Source organism: Ursus arctos, unplaced genomic scaffold, assembly GCF_023065955.2.
Source record: "Ursus arctos isolate Adak ecotype North America unplaced genomic scaffold, UrsArc2.0 scaffold_12, whole genome shotgun sequence".
NCBI classification, from domain to species: Eukaryota; Metazoa; Chordata; class Mammalia; order Carnivora; family Ursidae; genus Ursus; species Ursus arctos.
This window is the reverse complement of record NW_026622786.1, coordinates 12,052,982-12,076,900: the sequence shown is the minus strand read 5'-3', so window position 1 is coordinate 12,076,900 and position 23,919 is coordinate 12,052,982. Positions and strand designations below refer to the sequence as shown.

Genomic DNA, 23,919 nt, shown 5'->3' with positions numbered 1-23,919 from the left:
AGCCTTCATGGGGGGCACAGGGGCCCTGCTGCCGCTCTGGGAGTCTGTGCTCCATCTCCCCAACATGCTGCCTGTGGGATGGAGCTCGGGCCCCACGCCCTGCCTCCTCCCCTTGCTGGGTTCTTGATGGATTTTTAGCAATGTTTTTCTAGAAAAGCCTTGGCCCGTTGGCTTCAGAACCTGGGGCCTGGAAGGGTGAACTGCATTCTCAGGACCTGCGCTTTGAGCCTGGAGGGACCCCTGGGTGCCCATCCTTCCAGTTTGTTCCTGGTCATTATAAGACATGAGCTCCGAGGGTAGGGCTGTTGTTCTTGTTCTGAGCAGGAAAAGCAGTTCCCGGTTTTGACATTCCCACCTGACCAAGACTTCCTCGCAGGGAGGCAACCAGGCCCTGCCTCTCCTCCCTTCTGCATGGAGGAGAGCAAAGGAAAGATCTCACCCAGCTGTCCTCTGCACTGGCAGGAGCTGGAGGACTAAACAATGCAGGAGCGTGGTCTGGACGTTTCCGCCCACCACCTGAGGGTGGGGGTGCAGGAGGAGAGCTCAGGGCTTGGCAGTCCAGAGAAGAAAGAGGATCACAAGGCCAGGCCTGAGGGAGCATGGGGGTAAGTGAACCCTTGCAGGCTGGGAGGCAGGCCTACTGAGCAGCGTGCAAGCAAGGGAAACTTGCAGCTCCTCTGGACCCAGGTGGCTTCTGACTCCAACGCAGGGTCAAGCAGCCCAGAGGACTCACTTGGGGCCAGGCCGCCAAAACAGTGGGCAGGGCTGGCGGGCTTCATACATTATTCAGAGCATCTCTGGCAGAAGGGCTTGGGGAGCCATCTTCGTGGTTTGGGCAGGGAGCCCAGGCCCGGCCTTGCTCCCTCACACCTCCCCTGGCTTCTGTGTGACCCTGATCTGCCCTACGGGCCTCTTGTGGGAAGCTTTCCCTCTCTGCTTCCATCCTGGCTTGGTCCTGCCTGCAAGAGTCCGGACACCTGGGAATTTAAGGCAGAATTCTAGCAATACTGAGCTCTTGCAGCAAACTCCTGATGGAATATGTTATTTTGACCTGGGTTGCTCTGAGCAGGCTGGAGCCACTCACCCGCCTCCCCTCGGCCCCAGCCCAGCCCAGCCTTCCCGGAGGTATGACCCATACCTGGCTCGCTGCAAAACCAGGCTTCTTAGGCCTTTAAATCACATTGCAAGAGCCAGCCACTCAGGAAAGTTCCCTAAAATGATACAACCCGTGTCCCAGTCTTCTGCATGTGATCTCTTCCCCACGTGGGCTCTTGTCACGTGATGCTGAGCAAAACGGGAGGACCTCAGTCTGTCTCTTCCAGGGTCCACCTGATGCAGTTGGTCTTTGCCTCTCGTCCTGGAAATACTTTGTTTCCCAGGGTCCTGTGCTTCCCCGGGTTTCCTCCTACCTCACCGGCTCTTAACTGTCAGTCCTCTTGGCTGATTTTTCCTCCCAGTCCCCACCACTGAACGAGACAGTCCCAGTTCCGAGGCTCAGGCTAAACGTCGATCTCCAAATATGGGATCTCAACTAGTCTCATGGCTTTTAACACCATTTATATGCTGACTTCTACGTTTATTTCTTTACTTTAGCCAAGGCCTCTCTCCCGGACCCCGGACTCCATATCCGAGTTCCTCTCCAACAACTCCATGTGGACGTCCCAAAGGCATCTCCGATATAATGTGAGCCAGTCTGAGCACCTGGTCTTCCTCCCCAAATGGATCTTCCTCCAGGGTTCCCCAATTCACTGAATAGGGATTTCCTCCCTGCTCGAGCTGAAAACCCTAGTTCTTCTCTTTCTCCATACCCCAGACCTTACCCTCAATCTGTCAGCAAATTCTGCTGGTTCTGCTTTCGAAATATATGCAGAATCAAGCGAGGTCTTATACCTCCACCATCCTGTCCAAGCCACCGTGGCCTCTTACAGCAACAGTCTCTCAACTGATTTCTCTGTCTCTGCCCTGGTTGTATAGTCTACTCCTAACCTTCCAGCTACAGTGATATTTTAAAACTTTTGACTGTAGAACCCCATGAAGCTTTCCTGCCCCTTTACCCCTCTCACCTCCGCTTCTGCTCTGCCCCCTCCCCAGCCCACTTCCACATCAGCCACACGGGCCCCCTGATTGTTCTCTGACCAACCCACGTCAGGTTCCCTGCATTCACCTTTCTCTCCACCTGGGTCTCTCTTCTTCCAGATATCTGCATGGCTCTCTCCTTGTCATCCTTTGAGTCTACTCAAAAGGCCCTTCTCAGGGAGGCGTCTCCTGACCAGCCTGTTTCACCCGCCCCCATCTCTCTTCAAACCAGCCTCCCCACCACACTTTCCTGCTTTGCTTTCTCCGCAGTATCTCTCTGACGGTACTATTTACCTCACGACCTCATTTGTGTCCCCCAATCTGCGTGTAAGCGCCTTGGGAGCAAGGACTCTGTTTAGCACTGCACCCCAGAGCCCAGGACTGTACTCGGTGCCTCGCAGACGGTTGAACAGATCACCGCTGAATGCGCCGTTCTCGAACTATCCCTCCTCTCATTTCCTCAGTTCTCTTTTCTCTTGGGTCTCCTCCTGCTTCCTGCCCTTTGCTGGCCCCTTGCCTCCTCTTCCATGACTGTGGGTGCTCCCCAAAGCTCGGTTCTTGCTCCCAACTTCTCCTCCCACCATCTGCATCCTTGGCCCACTCACCCACCCTCTTGGCTTCCATAATCACCGCAAACCATTGTGTTCTTCTGATTGCATTGACTCATCTGAAACCTTCACTCAACGATAAGCTCCTTGAAAGCCAGGACTCTATATGTCCCTTCAGGTGTTCTTGGACCCAGATAAGTTCTCTGACGGATCACTGAAGACATGTTGAGTGGATAAAGATTCATCATGCTTCCCTCTTGCGGCCGCCTGCCTCCCAGCCAGGCTAGAACTGAGAGCCTGAGATCCAAGGTGCGAGTTGCATCAAGTTGCTGGTCAATGAGCCTTGAGGAAGCTCCATCCCACGGTGATTTAATGAGTCACAGTGGACCGATTTAGCTGATTCTTTGGCTCTACTTGAAGAGGCCTTTTGTGGACCACCCTTGGATCTCATTTGACTTGAGTACGTGGGCGTGAGAAGAGGATGCAACCAAACTCTTTTCTGGTTAAGGACAGGCGATTTCATTCCAGAGGCCAGCCTTCCTCCACATGCTGGGCTAGTGAGGACCTGCATATCCCTCAGGACAGCAGAGCTGCCTTCCTGCCTCCCCTGTTACACTGTGAGCCTTTGAGGACAGGACTGGAGTTTAATTCCTCGTATTCTCCATGCTAGCCTGGTACAGAGTTCATTACTCAAGTAGTCTTGCACAAAGAAAAAAACCCAATCTGACGTGACAGAAGTTCTTTCTAGATCCTTCCCCCAATCCGGAGAAATTGAATTTCTCCCCTACTCCTGAGAACCCAGCCTTTTAACACTCTCTACCTTCATTGCTATCAAAGCCTAGCCTAAAATTTGCCTTTCCTGACTCTGATTTCTTTTCTCCATTCCTCCCCAATGCTTCTGCACCTGGCTTGCTGTCGAGCACAGTTTTGTCACAAGCGTCCTGAACCGGCCCATCCCCCAAGCGTGTGCCTTGTGCGCGAGGGGGGCGGGGGCCACCGGGCCTACTCTAAGGTGCCCATTAGCCTGGGCCCTCTGAGGCGGAGGGCTCAACTTCTCCGCAGCCAGCTCAAGCTTCTACAGGCGACAAGCTTCCACACCAGTGAGGCAAATGACCACACATACTTCACACTCGAATGTCTGTTGAATGAAAGAGCGATGAATGTCAGACTACCGCCCACAGGAGGAATCCTGGGGAAATGGGAAAGGAATCCCAGTGTCAGCACAAAAGCCGCTGCCTGGAACAAGAGGAAGGAACCTAACCAGGCCACAAGAGAAAACAAAAACACTCTTCCGGATCCCTTGAACGAGCTGCACACTTTCAGATGTCTTCTGCCCCAGGGAGCAATGTAATCCCACTGCGCTCCCACCATAAGGACCACAGGTTTGATCAAAGACCTGGATTTGAATCTTGGCTCTCCACCACCTACTGTCTGGGTGACACTGGGTGACTCACTTAACCTGATCCTTCCTTTCACTGTTTACATAAAGGGGATGCTAATAAGGCTTGTGGTGAGGATACAATGTGATCAGGTTGGTTGTGCTCAAGGCTCCTGGTAGGAGCTCAAGTAATAAGCCACACATCCCCAGTAAACAGGGGTCTGAAAGGAGGCAGTAGAGGAGGGAGCTAAGCTCCCCCTTCCCTCCCACAGGACTGTGCCTGGTGGGAAAAGGAGGAAGACAGCTTGTTGGTGGACAGCGGGGGCTTCCTTGTGGCAGGAACCCCCTAGAGGACATTTCCCAGGTGCTGGAAGAGAGGACTGATTCTTACTGACATTTAAGGGAGGAGAATATGTCTGGAAATTCCGCCCAGTGGCCTATTAACCTACGGACCACACTCCCAGGGACTGGGTAGCTCTGTTCTGAAAGCAGGGGAGCCAAGCACTTCTCTCTAAGAGATGCCAAGAATCTTAGAATCTCATAACTTTGAAGCTGGTTTAACACTCAGCTCAGAGAGGACAAGTCACTTTCCCATGGGGCTCAGGAGTCTGCTCTGTGACAGTGCCGACCTAGGCATCTCATGTACGTTATGTGGGTTTCTACATTTAATCTCACTACGAGCTCTAGGACCCATTATTATCCCTGTTTTGCTGATATGGAAACTGAGGCACAGTGTAGATAATGTCCCCAAGGTCTCAGAGCTAGAAAGAACAGAAGCCAGAATACAACACAGGTCTGCTTGGTACCCACGCCTGAGCTCTTTCTGTCCGGCCTGCTCATTCCCAGGCTAGAGACTATTCCACCATATTAGGCCTCTCTTCCTCCCTGCAGATTCCGAGTCCAGGGTCCCTGGAAATACCCAAAGCACATCAGCACCCCAAAACAACACACACATGTGCACACACACACACACACACACACCCGTACTTGCTCACTCTGACCTGGCGGGGACCTGCTAAGGCAGGAAGATGGCCGAGTCCATTAACGCCACCAAGCACAACACATATTTATGGCCCCAATTACAGCCTTCACCTCCCCCCGCCACCAAGGCGCAGGAAGAGCGACAGGAATAGTTGTGTGCAGTGGGGTCTGAGGCCTCTGTAGCAATAACTACAAGATTACAGAGACGTTAGCAAAGCCGGTGACGGCGGCTCTATTATAATGATAAATCTACAGCTTTATATAGAAATAATGAGACTGGGGGCAGAAGGAGGGGGAGGGAAGAGCGGAGGGATTTCAGCCAATCAAAGTTTTAGGTGGAGGGAAAATGGCAAGCCCCTGGGAATGCACAGGGGACCACCAGGGGCCCCTAGTCAAGCCAGGCAGGAGTGGGGGCAGCAAGAGCATGAGGGGCAGCCCCGGCTGGGGGGGCCGGGGTGGATTTAATGAACTACCATGATTTCCTTCCCACTCTGAGCTCCTTGACTCCGTGGAACAGAAGAGAGGCCTCCAATGGCTCTAACACATCCAGGTCGCTTGCTTTTCACCCTCTAGCCTGGAGGGAGGGGGGTGTACTACCTCCATTGCTCCCTAGGCTTCACTCCAGAGCCTGGGGGCAGTGAGGCAAATGTCCCTTGTGGCTTAAGATTTGCAATTAATCAAGAGCTGAACTCCCCGGATGGACACATCTCCTTCACTAGCCTTGAAGCTCCTAATTCAGTGGTTGTGAGAAAAACAACAGGAATGCTCCAGGTTTTGCTACTTTAAACCAACCTGAGCCATGAGGCTGGAACCAAAACAAGGGACATACCTGGTTCCACTTGCCAGGGCTGAAGGTGATGATCCAATACAAGCACCAGGACCAACAAGGGGACGGCATTCATGGACTCGTGCGACCTCAAAGCAGCCTGCTAAGCCCCTGATTCTCCCAGTGCCTCTCCTCCTCACTGAGCCTCCCCTTCAGTCCTGACTATCCGATCCAACTGGTTAATCGATTTGCCACTCCAGACATACCCCCCCACCTGAACCATATCTCCGAGGGACTGCACAGGCCGCGTCTCTCCCCACCAAGCCTGACTCTACCTGTTTTCAAAATATTATTTGACCTTCTCCTCCAGGAAGCCTTCCCAGGTTATAACCATACCCGATTCCCACTGCTTCTTTAATCATCCTTTCTTTGTGTACCAATATACAGTTTTAATTGAGTTAACTAAGCTGTGGGTCATTCTACAAAAATGTGCTGAGTTCTTATGTTTGCATAAAATGACACACTCAGCCCGGAGGAAAAAATACAAGAGAAAGTCAAATGTGGGACAAAAGGCATTCCTGAGCCATTGGGAGGACTTTGCAAGACCGAAGATGATTCAGGGTAAAACTGAGGGACCCAGGAGTAAATCCAGAGGAGCGATTTCTGTAAGAGCAGAAGGGCTCAGGGAACTTTGAAAGGGGGATTGGTTTGGGCCAGACCTGCGTGACAGAGGGAACCCTGTGAGCAAAGGCAGGAGGCAGGAATGTCGGCACGCTCGGGGGACCAACCTGCAGGACAGCGGAGTGGGGCCCAAATGCAGCTCTAGGAATGGAATCCAGCACGAGGACAGATGGGAGCCTCCGTGCTCATCCGTACCACCTCCACCACGCTGGCGGCAGGATTTCACATGCACCCACTGCTCGTCATTCCCACAGACTGTGACTTGAGCCTCTCTGGCCCCCAAATAACTATAATTTCAGAGTCAGGACCAAAAAAACAGGTAAAAGCACCCACCCTCTTACTTCCCTTCCCCTTCCTTTGCCTGATTCCTCGCCCACCAGGAGGACGAGCCTACTCCTGAGAGCCAGCCCCCGGAAGAGCCGTGGACTGGAGGGCCCCAGGGCCCCCCGCTGGCAGAACATCAGCTCAGACAGACTGCAAGCAGGACAGGGCCTATGAGCACAGCCACCTGCCCTTGGCTTCAGAAACTCCCGGGGCCTGGCCTCCCAGTGCTCCCAGCTGGGATGCTAGCCCTTCCTCTGTCGGGGTATATCCCCTGCTCCTCCCCAACTCTCCTAGTTCCTCCTCACCCAGGGAAATGCCTGGGCCGCCCTAACTCTCCGTAGCAACTTCACACAGTATACACGATTCACTACTTAGCATTACTAGCTCCTGCAGAGACGTCTCTTGTCTCTGGAACTGGATTCCGATTTTCTGGGGATCAAAGAGGCTGTCTTTTATCCCAGTCCCGCTCACTCCCCAGTGCCGGGCCCAGTGTTCTGCTCAGGAGGAGAGAGAGGAGGACCAGAACAGTGCTACCTGAGGACGGTAAGGAAGGTGACGATGTGTCCAACACGTTTTGGATGATCTGCCGTTTTCTGAAGCCGGGCTGGGGGAAGGGGGATGGGGCGAGGACAGGGACAGCCACAGCGTTCCAGCACCCAGAAAGCTAGCTAGCCTCCCTGTGAGGAGTGCACTCAGGCACAGACTGGCCAGTCCAGGCCTGGGTCTTCCATCATGCCCACAGCGAAGGTCACAGGAGAGGGAGGGCAGTCGTCAGAGTCTGAGTAAAGCTCTGCTTCTCCAGCCCCCAGCCTCAACCCTCCCGCTCTCGGAGCCCCTGGGCCTCAACCTCGACGTGGGGAGGACCGAGCAGCTTTTCTCTACCTGCGCAGTCACCATAATGAGGCTGTTGCTCAATGAGACCACAAGGGAAGAGCTGCACCAGATGTAAACTTTACAGTGATTTATAGAGCAGAGCCCTTGGCCTGGGCCGGCGCACAGCTGCTGTGCCAGCCCGCCCCGTCTGCCCGCCCTGTCTGTCTGGCCCTGCTGCTGGTGCTGTTCTTGGGGATTTCATGGAAGCAAAGGTTGGGGAGGTACTGGGACATCAGACTGAACTGGTCAAAGTCAGCACCAGCTGGAGAATGGGGTGTCCCCGAGACCAGCCCTGGGGCAGAAACGGAGCCCACCAAGCTTTGAACAAATCTGGTTTCTGACACTTTTCCCATCAGAGCAAGGCTGATTTTCCTGGCCTCCCCCTTCACAAATTCAACACAGAGACATTGAGAATTGACTGTTCAAAGAGAGGGCCTGCAGACTGAGTGGGGTCAACCCCACCCCAGAGAAACAGTGCAAGAACTATCCGGGGAGACTCAACCAGTTAGCACTCAAGACCCCAGACACAAGGCCATTGGTGTCTGATGGGAACACCCATGCTGGGCTCTCAGCTGCCTGGATGGGCTTAGAGAGAGGTGCACCCACCCGTGGGATCTACACTGGACCAAAGGGCTCTGAAAATGCCCTCTCAATTCTCTGTGCCAAACCCGACCTCCCCCTGAAAAGCCAGTTTGAGCCTCAGTGCCTCGAAACCTTCCCTGGTTAATTGCAGTTGATCGTGACCAGCCAAGCACCCCCTGTCCCGTGTGTGGATTAGCCAGGCATCCCTCCACGCTGGCCCCGGCAGGGAATGCCTGCGAGAAGGGGCTGTGCAGTAGCCACTCGTGTTGGTCATTATGTGCTTCCCGTTCTCCTGCTGGGCACACGGTGGGATTTCTTTGCCCAGCCCTCCTGAGTTGCCACGTGTCTGGCTTTGGCTGGTGAAACGCGGGTAGAAGTAACATACATCCCTTCATTGTGGAAGCTTTGAGATATAGTGCATGACTTGCCACATCCCCTTTCTCCTGATGGCAGCACGTATCCAGACGGAGCCTCTGTCAGCTCGGACCCCTGGGTCACCCCAGCCAAGCTGGGAAGCATGGGTAGCATGAACAAGAACTAGATCTTGGTTGCTCTAAGCTACCAAATCCTAGGATTATTTGTTGCCGCAACATAACCGTGTTCGTCCTGATTAACATGCCCAGTTCTGGATCGCCTTTTCCAGGCTTCTAGCACATATCAGTGCACTTGGCAAATGCTGCTGTCTGATTCAGTCTAGAGACCTGGCCCAATCCTCACCCATGATCAAAGAGATAGATAACATTATTTTATAGGCGGTAGACCTAAGGCCTAGCAGATGGAGGGAGCTGCCCCAGAACATATCATCAGAAGCAATGGACAAAAATTCTCTTCCCTGCCAGGCCACACCCCAACCTGGGGCAGCGAGCAAGGACTTCTGCAGGGTGGGCTGAGCCACTGGTCAGTTCCCACCATCCCCCTTCACATCCTGAAGGGCAAAGGCCCACTTGTCTCTAGGGTGGAGGAGGATAGGGACACACCCCACTCAACCCAGCCCTAGGAACCTTCAAGAAGCCCAGGAGGCAAGGCTGTACTCACACTTGTGGCGTACTGGATGTCCTTCCAGATAGACGTCTCCCGGGAGAGGTCGGAGGCCTCAAAGAGGTTGTCCAGGATGACCTCTCCGATCATGTCATGGCGAGAGAAGCGGTCGAAGTCGAAGACACTGAGATGTAGCTTGCGGTCGGCCAGCTCCTCATAGGGCACCGGAAAGTGGAAGTTCTCATCGAAGGTGGGGTTCAGGGTCTTGCGGTGCACCCGGGTCTGCAGCTTGCACTTGCGATCAGGCAGGAGGTAGATCTTGACGTAGGGGTCAGAGCTGCCACAGAAGTCCTTGGCAGGGAGGTCGAAGGCCTTCAGGATGCGCACGATCAAGGTCTCGCTCTCGTAGTCATAGCGCAGGCTGAAGTTGATTTTCCCGCAGCTCTTGGTGGCCTCGGACTTGGCATCGTCCCCGTCCACCGACTTCTGCTTGTAGAGTTCAGGCTTGATTCGGCCAATGCTGGTGGGCTGCTCTGCCGCCGGGGGCAGCTCGTTGCCGTAGTCCACGCTGGAGACGTGCATCTGCCGTGGCAGGTGGCGCTTGAAAGACGTGTGCCTGGTGGGGGGCGGGAGGGGGCAGGGACAGCTTGGTCAGAGCTCCAGGGAGAGGAGCGTGCGGGCCACACCTCCTGGCCGCCCTGGCTCATCCTACCCTTTGCGGGGCCCTTTTCCTCCTGCTCGCGGACCCTCTCTCCGCTTGCACACACTTTGTTCGTGGGTGGTTGCCAGCATTACAAGTCTACAGAAAGGAGTTGGAATGGGGCCTGGTATAGCCTAAGCTCAGTTAATGGTAGCCTTTGCTGCCATTTTTTCCCCCCTGCTTGCTGGGTTTCTTTCCTGGTAGACTGACTCTGGTTCCCCCATAAAACCATGAGAGCCCTTAGGAGAAGGACCATCCTTTCTTACCCTGGCCATGGCTGTCCCTTCGTCATCATCGCCCGCTCTACCACCCACACCGTAGTTAACATTTATTGGGCTTGGGACCCAGACGGCGTAGGTTCATATTGGCTCTGCCGCTGTCTGGCTATGTGACCTTGGTCCAGTTATTTAACTTCTCTGCACTACAAAATGAGGATAATAAAAGTAGCAATTGCATAGGATTGCTGTGAGGAAGAACCGGATTCATACACATAAAAAGCACTTAGAACAGGGCCAGGTGTATAGTAAGCGATACATCGTCTACTCCAGATTGTCAAAGAATCCAGCTCTGATGGATTCCTTCCTTGGCTCCTCACAGCAGCCTTATGAGTCATCAGCCCTATTTTAGTCTGGAAAACTGAGGCTTAAGAAAGGTGAGCGACTCGCCCGAGGTCATATGATGAACTCTGAAAATGTGACCCCCAGCACGTTCGTTCCTGGACTCCCAGCTGAAGACCTGGTCTCTTCCCTTCGGCTGGTCCCCTGGGAGCCTGGGGACACATTGCAGGGACCCAGGAGCCCACAGGAGCCGTAGGTTTGAATAAATACAAGTCGTGCATATGCACCACTTCCGTGTCCGAATTTAGGGTAGGCTGTTTGTTATCACGTGGTGGGAGTTGGTTTTGGTTTTCTCAGTTAAAGAATGCCATGTATACAACCACTGTCCTGTGGGGGAGGGGGGGGACTCTGTCCAAGGTTATAAAGGAATCCTCGTTCTCCAAATGTTGGGAACCTCTTGTCCTATATCCCGTGCACGGCAGACCCTATCGACAAGGCTTTATTGGCATATCCCTAGACACACCACGAACTTTTATGCCTCTGGGACTTTGCATAGTCTCTGCCCTCTGCCTGCAATCTCTCCTTCCCTCCAAATACCCAACACCTCCCAGCGCACACCACGGAGCACAGCGCTCCACCTCCAAGGTTGCCCTCTCCTGCGGCCTTTCCTGGTGCCCAGCTCCCAGCTGGTTACCACCGCGGGGCACATCGTCTGTTATATTCTCCAATCGGAGTGCATGTGATGTTACTGCTGGCCTCTGCTCCTCACGGGCTGGAACCTCATTAACGTCTTGAGTAGCAGAATGTGGCGGTGTGGCGGTCAGGGAAGGGAGAGGTCCACCCTCACCTGGTAGACGACGCTGGCTCTGTGGTCTGTCGCTGGAGCCGCGTGTGACGCATGACGTGCTCCTTGACCGACATCTGCACCTCGGCCGGGATGTCTGGGGACGTGTGGCTGATCTTCACAGCCGCCTCCAGGAAGCCCAGAGTGTTGGTATCCTTCAGCTTGTCCGCCATGGTGCCTCTGGAGCCGGGGCTCTGGGGGGCCTCCGGGGGAGGGTTAGCAGAAGCGGGACTGGAGGCCTCCTTGCTCCTCCAGGGCATCCAGCACAGCTTCCAAAAGAGAAAGAGAAAAACTGCCACCAGGGCCACGCCACACACAATCACTACCACTGCGAGGAGGCTGACAGAGGGGCCTGCCCTCGGCGAGAGCCGGGCAGGGAGGGACAGAGACAGACAGAGGTGGGCAGAAGCAGGAGAGGGTGTTGGTGGAGGGGGCACACAGAAGGGACAAAGACGGGAGAAGAGAAAAGAACGCTCATGAGAAAGCTGCCAGCCGGAGGAGAGGTGGTTTTTGGGGTGGCGCTCCGCAGTGCACTTGGTGAAATGTCTGCAGCCCGGCCCTGGCCTCCGCCGATGCCCCCTCACACCCTTCCCCCTCCCACCCCTGGCCCTGCCCCCTCCCCCACTGCCAGCCTGGGGAGCACCTGTGCTGCCTCCCCTACTGCCTGTCGGCATGCACACCGGGAAGGGAAAGTAATTTAAATCGCAGCCTAAGCAAATGTGCAAATTCGTGAAGCGTTCACATTTGGATGCTGTTTGAATTTCTATTAGAGCTGTTACTATGGCCAGACTTATAGCAGAGTCATTTTTTGTACACAGCGCTCTTCCTCCACAGGCTGGGTGGCCTTGGGGACCAGAGGCTTGGCCAACTCCATCTCTTCCCTTACCCCACCCCTGTGGAGCCCAGAGCGGGAGCTCAGCAGTCACTTGAAGTGAATGAGAGGCAGGGGTTCGGTCTCAGGCTTCGTCTGGACTCTCAACTCTGCACACAGTAGGCTCAGTAAATACTTGGATGAAGTCGGAATTCGACCCACACAATTTATTTCCAAGCTACATACAAGTGATTCCTGTAGCTGGCTTTTCCCATTCCCATGGCCAGTTGAGAGCTTTGCTGTAAAGCTGGTATTTTTGAATGTCATGGTTGGTTCAGAGGTGGGCACTCACTGCCTTGCCCCCCAGGCCACCCCCCGCCCCCAGCAGGATGCCCGTGAACCCAAGAGAGCTGTGGGGGGATGCCTTCCTCTGGAAGAAACGATTAAGCAGATCTCCCACCACCCCCTTTTGGAATGACCCTTAGAGCCCAAAGCCTCTTCTCTCTCTGAGAGGTCAGAAGGCTCCGAACCAACGACACACATGGCGGGGTATGCACTAAAGTCAAGGCCACGGAGGAGCCTTGAGTGGCTTGGGTGACAATGGAAAAGTTGAGAAATTCCACCACTCTCATCATCATCACACCAAATTTCTGGAAACTCTGGAAGAGGCCAGATGACCTGGTAACTGGACCTGTGCTCCTGTGTTCCCTTTGGAGGGGTGTGTCCACCCAGTCTCTCTATGACTTGCGTGGCCCCTGCAAGCCTGTGGGTTTGCAGGCTCTGGATTATCCTGGCCCAGCGCCCCAGGGATTTTAGGATTTAAGGTGAGAAATGACCCTACAAGTCAGATGGGAGCAGTGGTCCGGAAAAGGGACTTGCCTGGGGTCGCGGGTCAGACTCAGAGCCTACACCAGGGTCTAGAGGTGCACTGCCCAGCCTGGGGCTCCATCCACTGTCCTAACCAGGCTATTGTTTCCCTGTGGTTTTATATTTGTCTGATTCAGAGCCTATTACAGAAACTGGCGCATGAGAACAAAGGAGTGAATGAATGAATTAATGACACATGAAAGAGCTATAATGATCTCTCAACCAGCATTTACTGAGCACCTGCGGGTACCAGGGGCTAAGCTAGGCTTGCAGTACCGAAATGCCAAGTCCCTCCTGGGGGGAATCCAGAGTACTCTCCTAGCACACAGGCACCAGGGAAAGCTGTCCCCCATCTAGAGGAACCTGGGAAGGAGGTGAGAACGTCAGCTACCGTCTCTGGGGAGCTCGCACTGCCTTCTACCTCCCTGGCTGTAGGGCACTGGCCTGGATCAACTGTCACAGCCACCCTCCGCAAGCCCAGGCCCCTGCACAGAGACACTGGAGCCCCTACCTGGCCAGAGGAGCTGGGTGGGATTAGTCCTTCACCCAGAGACTGCCACCTGGAAAGCCGATTCTAAGTTCACTTCTAAACTAAAGGTCTCTAGTGTGGTGTGCATGTATCCTGGGAGCACAAGAGTAAATTTATCAGATTGCTTTCATATTTATTTGTCATCTTAAAAACAATAAATGAGAGTTGCAATATACACGTTGATAGTAATAGAAATGATAGCATTTTATTTTTGGATTTAGTTAAGTTTTGAACATTACGAGGTCCAAGGTACAAAATACTTTTTATGCATTCGCTCGTTTAATACTCTCCAGTGAAATAGGTGTGATTATTACTTTCGTTTTGCAGATGAGGAAGGTAAGGCACAGAGGATGAGATTGCCCGGGGTCACGCGGCTGGTAAGCCACGGGATGGAGAGACGACCCACATGTGTATGTAACATGGGAACAAATATATATTGGAGGCATTAAATCAAATAATTTGTGCTGTTATGAGTTCATTATCTAAATGGTTTGGAGACTGCTTCAGTAGGCCCTTATGCCCCTGGGGTTCACGAGGAAAGCCTCCACAGATAGACGGGTCCTTATTCTAAGTATCCAGCCATCTCTAGACCTTTCACATCTGCTCTCGGTTACAGCTGCTCGGGATGCATTCTCTACCATATGAGTCACCTTAAAACAAAAAGGTATTTCTAGGGCTTTGCTTTCCTTTGATCATGCATCTTACTTGCTCTGGTAATAATTAGAATTTTAATGAGAAAGGGGGAGAAATGGGGGGAATCCAGAGAGCATAGAGTGCATTTAAATGTTCAGCCTGACAAAAAACTGAATTCATAAATGAAAAGAGAGGTGGGGGAAGGGGGCGGGCTGAGGGAATCAGTTTTCCTCGGTGTGGCTGCTATTTTGAATGCCTGGGCACGTGCCCCCGCCCCCCCCCCCCACCTCCCACTGTTGTTCCCTCAGAGCTGCGATTAGGGCAGGCAGAGGTATGGATTATTGGGAATCAGCACCCAGCGCTCAATACTGGTTATGTAAGACCAAGAGGCCCTTCCTCTGCCTGGAGAATCTCTTTCCAGGACATCACGCCCAGAGGCATTATACGGAGACTTGGGTCCTGTTGCTGAGTGGATTCACCCCCACCAGCGATGCAAGGCAGTGAGCAAGGCTGCTAAAGATACGCAGAATTAGGACAAGGCAAAGGTGACTGTAGAGGATTTAGCCCTTATAAAATCACTATATGTGGCCTTGAACTCAGCCAGCCCGCAGAGCATGGTTGAAGGTCTACTGAGGCTGGGAAGGTAGACTCCTGTCTCCTGTACGGTCTAAAGGCTCTGGCAGGGGCCAGATCGGCAACGATGTGTGCCTTGCTACCCCAGGCCTGCTGGGTCCAACCCACCAGGACGTGCTGCCCTCTAGCAAACCACAGGTGCACGAGTCGCCTTCAAGGCCTTTTTCCCACCCGTCTTGTTTGAACCTTAACACTGTGAGGCAGATAGAATTTTGGCAGGCAGCTCAGCCGCCTCTGAGTCCTGATCCAGTGCTCTCCATATTTCATACCGCTATCATGCACTAGTTTCACGGCAGTAAGGGAGAAATCCCTTCCTAAATCTTGGTACTCTTCCTCCCTTTCCTCTTCCTTCTTTATTTCCTCTTCAGCTTGGAGAGAAAGAATCACTGCCCTGGGGTCAGACTGGGCTCCTTCAATGTCCATCTCCACTGGCTTTAAACTGTGTGACTTTGGCAAGCTACTTAATCTCTCAAGCCTCATTTTCCGCATCCGTGATATGGGTATAATAATAGTATCTGCCTCCTAGGGTCATTCTGAGGTTTCAGTGAGATCAAAAGTGCTGAGGACAGTGCCTGGGATGTAGTAATAAATATAATAAATATTAGCTGTTTCTATTAGGATCACCTAGTTCTGCCCAGTCTAGTTTTGAATATCTCCTTGTTCGGGAAAGTCTCATTGGCAGAACACCTGCAAGCCACGGACACTAACAGAGAGAGCTTTAACTTTGTCATTACAAACGAGGAACGACCTTACTAGCAGAAAGGATATAAGTACTTCATACAAAGCTACATGTCAAGACATAATACGTACTATATTAAAGATCTCACATCTCCGAGTTCTTCTGTCAATACTCATTTGCTTGCTACTTGTCCAGTTTCGTTGCTACCATCACCAGCCATCTGGTGAACAGAAGTGAGCTCCAAAGAAGTAAAAAGAAAATCATGGAAGAAAAATCAACAATGGAGAGAACACGCTATGGTTTGGCAAAGTTCTCTTGGAAATTTGGAAGAAGGAAGTCCAGTCCATTACTCAACATTAGGTGTGAAACATCTTTATTCAGGGGTCAGAAGAATCCAGTATTCCATGGGCACCTGGTTTGGGAAATCCTATTGGCCAATCACCCAGCAGCCTCTGGGAGAGCAAAGAGCTGGGCAGCTAGGCTTTGGAAACACACCCGGTGACCTGGCATCGCGCAGGGGCATGTGGCTTCTAACCCGGCAGGGAAGGCAGACTTCACTGAGTGCTCAGACACTGGGAGGGTAGCTCGGGCAAGCACCAGCGCCAGAATGGCCACAGAGCACATCCATCCCCATTTCTAACTGTGTGACCTTGAGCAAGTTACTTAACGTTCTCCAAACTCTGGTTTCCTCTTTGATTTGATAGGGATTCTAAGGCCTCCTACATTACAAAGTCATTATGAATATTAAATGCACTAAGACTTTGGGCACAGCTCCTGGTATGTGGTCAGTGTTCCCCACATGTAAGTTGCTATTTTTCTTCATGTGTTACTTTTTTTGGTGGCAAATAATACAGAATGGACCCAAAGCTGGGCCCTCTTGAGACAGGGAAGGGGGACACCAGACCACAGGGCAAGGCATCCAAGAGACCTCAGGCCCCTCTTCTCTCCAGGAAAGTGAAGATCTCCCCAAAGCCCACGAGGGCGAGAATTGCTCGTCAGGTTCAGTGAGACTGTCTGGCAGGGGGATTGGCTCATGGCCTCCCTCTTCCCCCGGAAAATGCTGGGTTATTAATTAGCAACCCGGGCCTTTCTTATCTCTCCAGACTGCCACTCCTTTCTACAAAGACAGAGCCCTGGCGCCCCCTCCCCTCCTCCCCGCCCAGAGGGTTAGGGTTCATCAGCAGCTCTGATCACCTGCTATTGTTTCCATTTTTCTAATAGGTTTCTAAGTCAGGAAAATCCATTTGGTAGCAGTAATAGGCATTTTTGCTAACAGATGGTACCTGAAAAGATAAACTGGGGAGAGGAAGGGAAAAGAAAGGACCATTTTCTCTGTTTTCCCCCAAAGCTGGAGAAAGCTGGCTTCAGGGCCTGGGACTGCTGGTAGACCCTTGGAAATGGTTTCTGGGCCGGCCTCTATGGAGCAGGGGCCTCCCGGGCTGAGAAGCCCTCATTCAGACACAGAACCGAGACACAGACAAGCACAACCCAGAGATCAGACAGCAAGAAATGCAGAGGCCCAAGACCCTGGAAGGAACAGCACCAAGTCTGGGAAGGGAAAAGACTCTGGGCAGAACCATTCATATTAATACTGGTAATATTATTTATTTCTTTCTACATGGTCAGCACCGTGCCCCTTACATTATCTCCTTTAATCTTTACCACCTCCCTAAGAAATTAGTATGCACCTCTCAAAGATAAATTAACTCAGCTTAGAGATGTTAACTAAAGTAACTTCTCCAAGGATACATCGCATTATGCAAAGGAGCTGGGATTTAAACGTGGGACTTCTGATGCCAAAGTCGGAGCTTCTGAGCCAGGCCCCTGAAGGGAAAGCTGCATGGGAAGCCAGGTAGGCATTTCTTTGTTATAATCAGGAGAGTGTGGGACACATCCTCCACTATGTGGCCCAATCCTCTGTACCTGGGTAGAAACCTGGAGACTAGGACTATGACCAACCTTGTACCTGGGTAGAAACCTGGAGACTAGGACTATGACCAACCTCGCCCCCCATCTCTTTCTTCTTCCCCAGAAAGTATAGACACTGCGGGTTACCCACCAGGCTCCAGGCCAATAACCAGTGGCCCCTGGAAACGCCTTGTCCAGAGATACATGTCCCTGAGAAACACCTGAGAGTGCGCGCATCTGTGCGTGTGTGTATGTGTGCGCCCACGCGTGCACGTGTGTGTTGGGGGAACAGGGGCTATTCTGTTCTAAGCCTTACAGACGTGGTCCATTAATAATAAACTCTGCCACGGCTTGTAAATTTATTAGGAGAAGCTGGTGTAATTAAAATTCAGGGTTAGGGGGAGGGGGAGCCAAGAGCCTTTGCTTCCCTTCCTTCTTTCAGAGATCCAGGCTGAACTACCGATGGGGATAATTAGCAGAGTCCAAACAGAGAAGGAATTAATGCCCCTGAAAAGCTGCAATGAGGAGAGACAATGCTGGGCTAATTATGGCCGCACCAGCTTTATGACTGGGCACCAGCTTCCACCATCATTAGGGGACTCAGAGATAAATCGGAGACTAATGTGGAGTGCTGCAGCTAACAGAGCATTGGCATTAATTTAGTATTATTATTAGTATTATTAGTATTATTATTTTGGCAGATGGTAACTGTACCTTTCTGTCTGATTAGTCAGGGCTTGGGGCCCCTCTGAGATGTGGACATCAAGGCTGGGGTGTTGGGGGGGAGAGGCAGACAGCCAGAAAGTTTATTTCCCTCTACGCCCCCCTTCCTGTTCACACCTGCAAGGACTGAGAGGAGAGGTCTGCCCGGGCCCACATGGAGCAAGAAAAACAGATCAGCAAGAGAGAGAAGGGGGGGATGAGACAGCGTTGTATACCTAGGGCATCCTGTTATATACCTACAGCGGGATATCCTGCTCACCTCCCCTTTCAAAGCCCCCTTCGATGAAAATTCCGAAGTGTGGCTCAGTCTTCTGTGTTCAGAGACCTCTTTTCTTAAGCGGGACCAGCAAGGGTGCCACCTAGCTTGGACAGGACTTTCTCTTACCCTGCTTTTTTCCCCACTCCAGACAGCCTTACACAGACCCTGAAGAAACCTGGCTGGATCCAGATGCCTCAATCTTAGTCCTAATTTTCTGCAGCCACACGTTATACCCTCAAGTCTAAGGACAGAAGAACAAAACAGTTAGAACACATCTTCCGTACAGAGCGTGGAGGGGATGGGTCTACTATTCCACTCTTAGAGTTCCCACAGACAGAGGTAGAAGAAAACTTCTAGAAATGTAAATCCAAGTGCTCTACAGCTCCTAGATACTTTACCCCAGTTCTAGAAGATTAAAGTTGAAGACACACCATAAAGTCCGAACAGCATCTAAAGGATTGTACACTGCACCTTTCCTCAAAGAAGCAAAATCTGCAGAACTTCTAACTTCCAGCAAGAGTTAGGGAGTAACTGATTATTTAGTTATAGAAACGGGACCTTCATTTTTTGATAAAATGCTATGCATTTAACTTGCCGTCACAAGCAGGAAAAATCTTACCTGTGCCGCCAAAGGCCAGCTTCAACACCAGGTGACTGAATCAAACATATCCAGAGTCAGTAGAGAAGTGAACCAACAGTACGTACTTCACACGGCCACAAAGAATAACCATTCCTGGCCTCCAGCTTGGCAGGGGCAGGGCAGCTCAGGGTCCCCCATCAGTTCCTGAATTTTTTGGAACACCTCTAAACCTGCGCTTGCTGCCTCAAATCCAGAACTCTCCTACCCACACCCAACACTCCACACTTTGGCCTATGCGACAAATTCATTCGTCTCCACAAGGCCGATGGCAGGAAGAAGGAAGGGAACTGCCTGTAGTGTCCACTTGCAGGGGTGGGGGGGGGTGTATATTAAAGAGGAAAGTAGACCCTTCGCCTTCAGAATGTTTAAAGAAAACTGGAACTTGCTTCTGTCTGGGACAGTTTGTGTAGAGGTGTTTCAAGTCAGGAAAGCTAAGGAGGTCTGATTAAGGTTTCCTGTGCAATTCCTAGCACAGACCATGGCATGTAGGAGGGTCCCAGGAAATGATAGCAGAGTCGGAATCCCAATTGTTGAATCTCAGGGTGTTACTAGAACTCCCGTGAGCTAGAGACTTTGAGTAGGAGGAAGGCAGGGGAAACATACAGAGGTAAAGAGAACTGGGTAGGCTCTAGTCACTTGCATTTTTCACGAAAATACGAATGAAAAGATCCAGCATTTCTCTGACTGGAGAATCTGGCAGTGGCTCTGGGATGCAGGGAGTAGGCTAGGATGTAGGCTACCTGGGGGCCTGGTCCTGAACTGCACAGGATCTCCCCAGACTTGTGCTCACTTAAGCCCCAAGATCACAAAGCCACTCTCAACCACTTTCTTTCTTTTGCTGAGATCAAGGGTCTCCTTCTGCCTCCTCCTCCCTTTCAGCCCCCTTGCTTGGTCCCCGGGGGGCTTCCTGAGGCTTGTGACTCAGCAGCCAAAGTTCAAGTCCCCCAGCGCTGACAAGTCAAGCTCAAGCAGCCTGCAGGGAAGGCAAGCTGATTCATCTGAGCCTGCTTGCTCTCACTCCTCAACCCTCCCACCCTCAGCCTAGCCACCAGGTACCCGTCATTCCAGACTACAGGGTGTCCCTCTGGAGTCAGAACACCAGTGCCTCCCTGTATCAGAATGTTCCACACACACATACACCCTCCCCAGCACGCAGCATTTCTGCTCTGGACAGACGGGGGAGGAGGGCAGCCTCCATCCCAGGTGGAACTCGACAGGTGTGTTCTTACCTCAAATTATCCCCTTTAGGGTTTGAGAAGTCAGGCTCAGCATTAAGGCCCTCCCTGGGAATGAATTGTTGGAGGTGAGCGTGGAAGAGAGCTGGGTAAGCAGGCAGGAAGAGACTGTCTAACTTGGGGGAAATTGTGTGTCTGGGCGATATGAGGACAGGGATGGTGCAACGGATGATGGCACCTGAGAACCAAAATCTAATAACACTTGCTGGGCCTACTCTATTCCGAGATTCTTCAAGAGGGAGAATCAACCTCTCCAACATCCCTCATGGTACCACCCTCTGAAAGTTTTTCTTTAGGTCTAACCTCAGTCCCTTCTGCTGCAGTAATCAACCCATTGATCGAACATTGCCAGGGCCAGAGAGAGTGCACGCGAGAGAGCAGCGCCCCCTACAACCCACGCAGGGCTGTGGTGCGCTCTACTCCCGCAAGGCTGGACACAATCCTCTCCTTGGCCCACTACCTTCCTTCTATTCCTCTACCCCCTCAGCGGCCCGGTTCCCAAGCTAGGACCTTACCAACAGTTCTGACCTTTAACCTCAAGCGAAAACAGGGCCCTGGAACCTGCGGTCTCCGGGGAGCTTACCCCACCTGTACCTGCTCCGTAACCGCCGCTCCAGTCCCCGTCTTCTGGTCCCTGGAGACGCGCGTGGAGACGAAATTCCCGCCTCTCGCGGCCCCTTCCTCCCTTTCCCGCGCCGTTGGTGCGGAACCACAGGGGCGACCCTCGCCTACTCCGAGGCCCAGAGCCACCGGGGTCAGGGCTGGGAGACGAGGAGGGGCGGTGTCTGAGGAGCCAAAGGAACCCCGGCGCCTTGGTCCCTGCAGGATCTCCCCACCCCCACTCCGCATCCTCTCGAGGCTTCGCACTGCCCCCGCGCCCCTCCCCCCCGGAGGGAAGGAGACCCGGTGCTCCCTCTCGCCCAGGACCCTCCAGACGTCGGCATCCTGACAAAGAAGCCCGGCTGCAGCGGGCGAGCGCGGCCGCACGGCGCTGGTGCGGCAAGTAAATACCCGAGCCGGCGGGCCGCCTACCCTCCCGCGGCTCCCGCCGCCAGGGCGCGACACGCCATTCCCGCTGTCGCGACTCCCGAGAGACGCCGCAGCCGCGCGCCGGGCCCGGGCCCTGCCGGGCTCGGGCTCCGGACTCACCGGCTCCGGCAAGCTCGCCTCGGCTCGGGCTCCCGCCTGGGGTCGGCGACCGCCGGGGCTGCGTCCGGCGCACAGTCCGCGCCGTTCGGTCAGGAGGCGCCCGCTTGGCAAAGTCGGCGAAAGGCACCGGCTCAGTAGCGCACCGGCCCCGAGTCCGAGTGAGTCAGAGAGGGACCGAGGGAGCGAGTTATAGGGGCGGGCGTTGGGGGGAGGATGCCGAGACACCCTCCCCCACCCCGCCCCCCGCCCCCCGGCGGAGGTGCAGACAGCCACTCGCAGCCGGAGACACGTTCGGACACAAAGACCTAGTGCCGCCCGCAGACCCAAGTTTCTCCCTGAGACCAGGGGGCTCGGACCGCGTTGCCCGTGAGAGCAGACAAACGGACGCGCAGACCGACAGACGGACCCTGGGACCTCGACACTCCCAAGAAACGAGTTACTTCCTCCGCCGGGATGTCCCTGGTCTCCTGCTCGCCCCACAGACCCCTTCCCTGGCAGATCGCCCGCAGGGTGAGCGGAGAGACGCTAGGGAAACTGAGGCCCCCGTGGGGCGCCGCACCCCGGGAGCGCGGCTTTGCGCGAGATCCCCGAAGAGTCGCACGGGGAGGGGGCTCTGGGATTCTCTGCCTCCCAGGTCCCTTTCACGTCTCTCCGCTTGCCCTGTGGGCAATGGAACAGGGCACTGGCTGGGGCTGGTTCCGAATCCAGGATCCTGAGCTGGAGTTCTCTGTCTAGGTTCCGGGGTTCCCGGGGCCGGAGCTCTGGGAGGGAGGATTCTCAGGGCGAGAATCCAGGAAGAGAGGGGTCCTCGGATTTCCCGTTACCTGAGCCGGCCGCGCTCGGACTCCTCTCTGGGGGCTGTAGCTCGAAGCTCCGACAAGTCTCCACGTCCAGCCCGAGAGGGGGCGGCCGGGCCCGGCACAGCGAGGCCAGGAGCGCGAGCGCCGCCTGGCACCGAGGCCCCCCGGTCCCCCACACCCCACTCATGCCCGGGACACCCCGGCGCTTCAAGCAGCCTCCAGAACCCGTGCCGCCGCCGAACTGGGGCGGGGCGAAGCGGCCCCAGGAAGACCCTCCCCGCAGCGGCCCCCTGCGGCTCCGTTCAGCTTTTAATCGCTTCCCCGCAGGGTCTCCGCCCCTCACGTGGCATCCCGCGGCAGCTGGCAAGTCTGGCGCCTCACGGCCGCCCCCTCTACACCCAGGGACAGGTCTGAGTCCCGGCGGGGTTCGAGCCCGTTTGTCCAGCACCCCAGAGGGTGCAAGGCCCAGGAAAGGGCCTGGGATCTGACTCCACATCCACTGCCTGGTGTTGACCTTGGGCCTCTCTGAGCCTCAATTCCCCACTCTGTAAAAGCGGTATAATGATTACGAGTGCTTCACAGGCTGCCTGGGAATATAAAGATAGTGTTCGTGAAAACAGTGTAATTGCCACATTCCACACAAGTGGCAACGAAATAGATAAACCCATTACAGAAAGAAGGATGACCCGGCTGGGAGTGGGAGAACCTTGGCCAAGGTTCCTAACGGGAGAAGTTAGTCAGACTAGCCCCAAGTCCCAGCTTCGGAGGCAGAAGACAGTAAGACTGGGGGGCTATTCGACCTGCAGAAAGACTTTCTGGGCCCCGCAATCCTGCGGTCCACGGTACCCTTACGTTGCTATGGCAACGGGAGGCAGCGGCCGTCTCTCTCCATGGCAACGGGAGGGGAAAGTTTCTGGCAAATAGGAATGGGGGGGCATTTCAAGAGGGCGCTCCGTTCCCGCCAGACCCATCTCCCCACAGCGGTGCAACGCCACCGGAGATCATGTATCTTGCTATTAAGCGTAGCCAGGGCCAGAAAGCCTGAAAACTAAACGGGAGGGTTGAGGCTAGACCTAAGGCAGACTTCCCCTCCAGGAACGGTGGCGTGAGGTCCAGGAACAGGTTGGTTGGGGGGCTCCGAGGCACCTCACTCAGCCCTGGAGGTCTATGGGCCGCCACCCGCCGCGGCCCTGCAGGGGGCCCTATCACGGAAATCGCGCCTCCTCGGCTTGTCGGCCGGTGGGCCCCCTCCATTGTGAGGTTCACCCGAATTTCCAGGCTCAGGTCCCTTTGCCTCCCCCGAGCTGGGAAGGAAACTTTAGCTGGAGTCTCCGGAAGCCGCGGGGCTGGTGTGTACCCGGGTGGCGGGTGGGGGAGGAGGGTCTTTCCTCCTAATTATCACGCTAATTGGAAGTGGCTCGGGCGGTGACTCACGTTCCAGAGGGAGGAGATTCGGAGCCCCAGCTCCTGGCGGTCTCCACATGCGCCATCTGCGCCAGCCGCGCTAGCTGGCCCTTGGACTGGAGAGCCCCGGGCAGCTAGTGCCCTGAGTACAGAGGGTCAAGCCGAGGCCTCAGAGGACCCAGGCTTAACCGGAAGGTTTTTGCTCTTGGGAAGCGCTCCCTGGCTCTGTCCACGGTGCTGAAGGCCCAACTGGTGCAGCCGTAGCGTGGGCACAGGGTTAGGGAAGGTGGGGGGGATGGGCAATTGTGGCGGGTTCACAGCTTCCACCCTGACCTCCGGAACCTGCCATAGGAGAGAGCTA

At 54.2% G+C, this 23,919-nt stretch overlaps 1 protein-coding gene across 4 annotated transcripts in view; it reads right to left on the bottom strand.

Moving 5' to 3' along the window:
• The window catches only part of SYT6 (synaptotagmin 6), a 56,184-nt gene extending 33,843 nt beyond the window's left edge, over positions 1-22,341 (bottom strand). For 3 of the 4 annotated variants that reach the window (XM_044378641.2, XM_044378642.2, XM_044378643.2), the window contains exons 1-3: positions 22,179-22,341; positions 11,292-11,640; positions 9,245-9,803 (exon numbers count right to left, since the gene is read on the bottom strand). In XM_044378641.2, the coding sequence (XP_044234576.1) occupies positions 9,245-9,803; positions 11,292-11,640; positions 22,179-22,341 (1,071 nt within the window). Of the gene's footprint in view, positions 1-9,244; positions 9,804-11,291; positions 11,641-22,178 lie in introns of those variants that run through there. The other variant, XM_044378644.2, reaches the window with a different exon arrangement.
• Between the last annotated feature and the right edge of the window lie 1,578 nt (positions 22,342-23,919).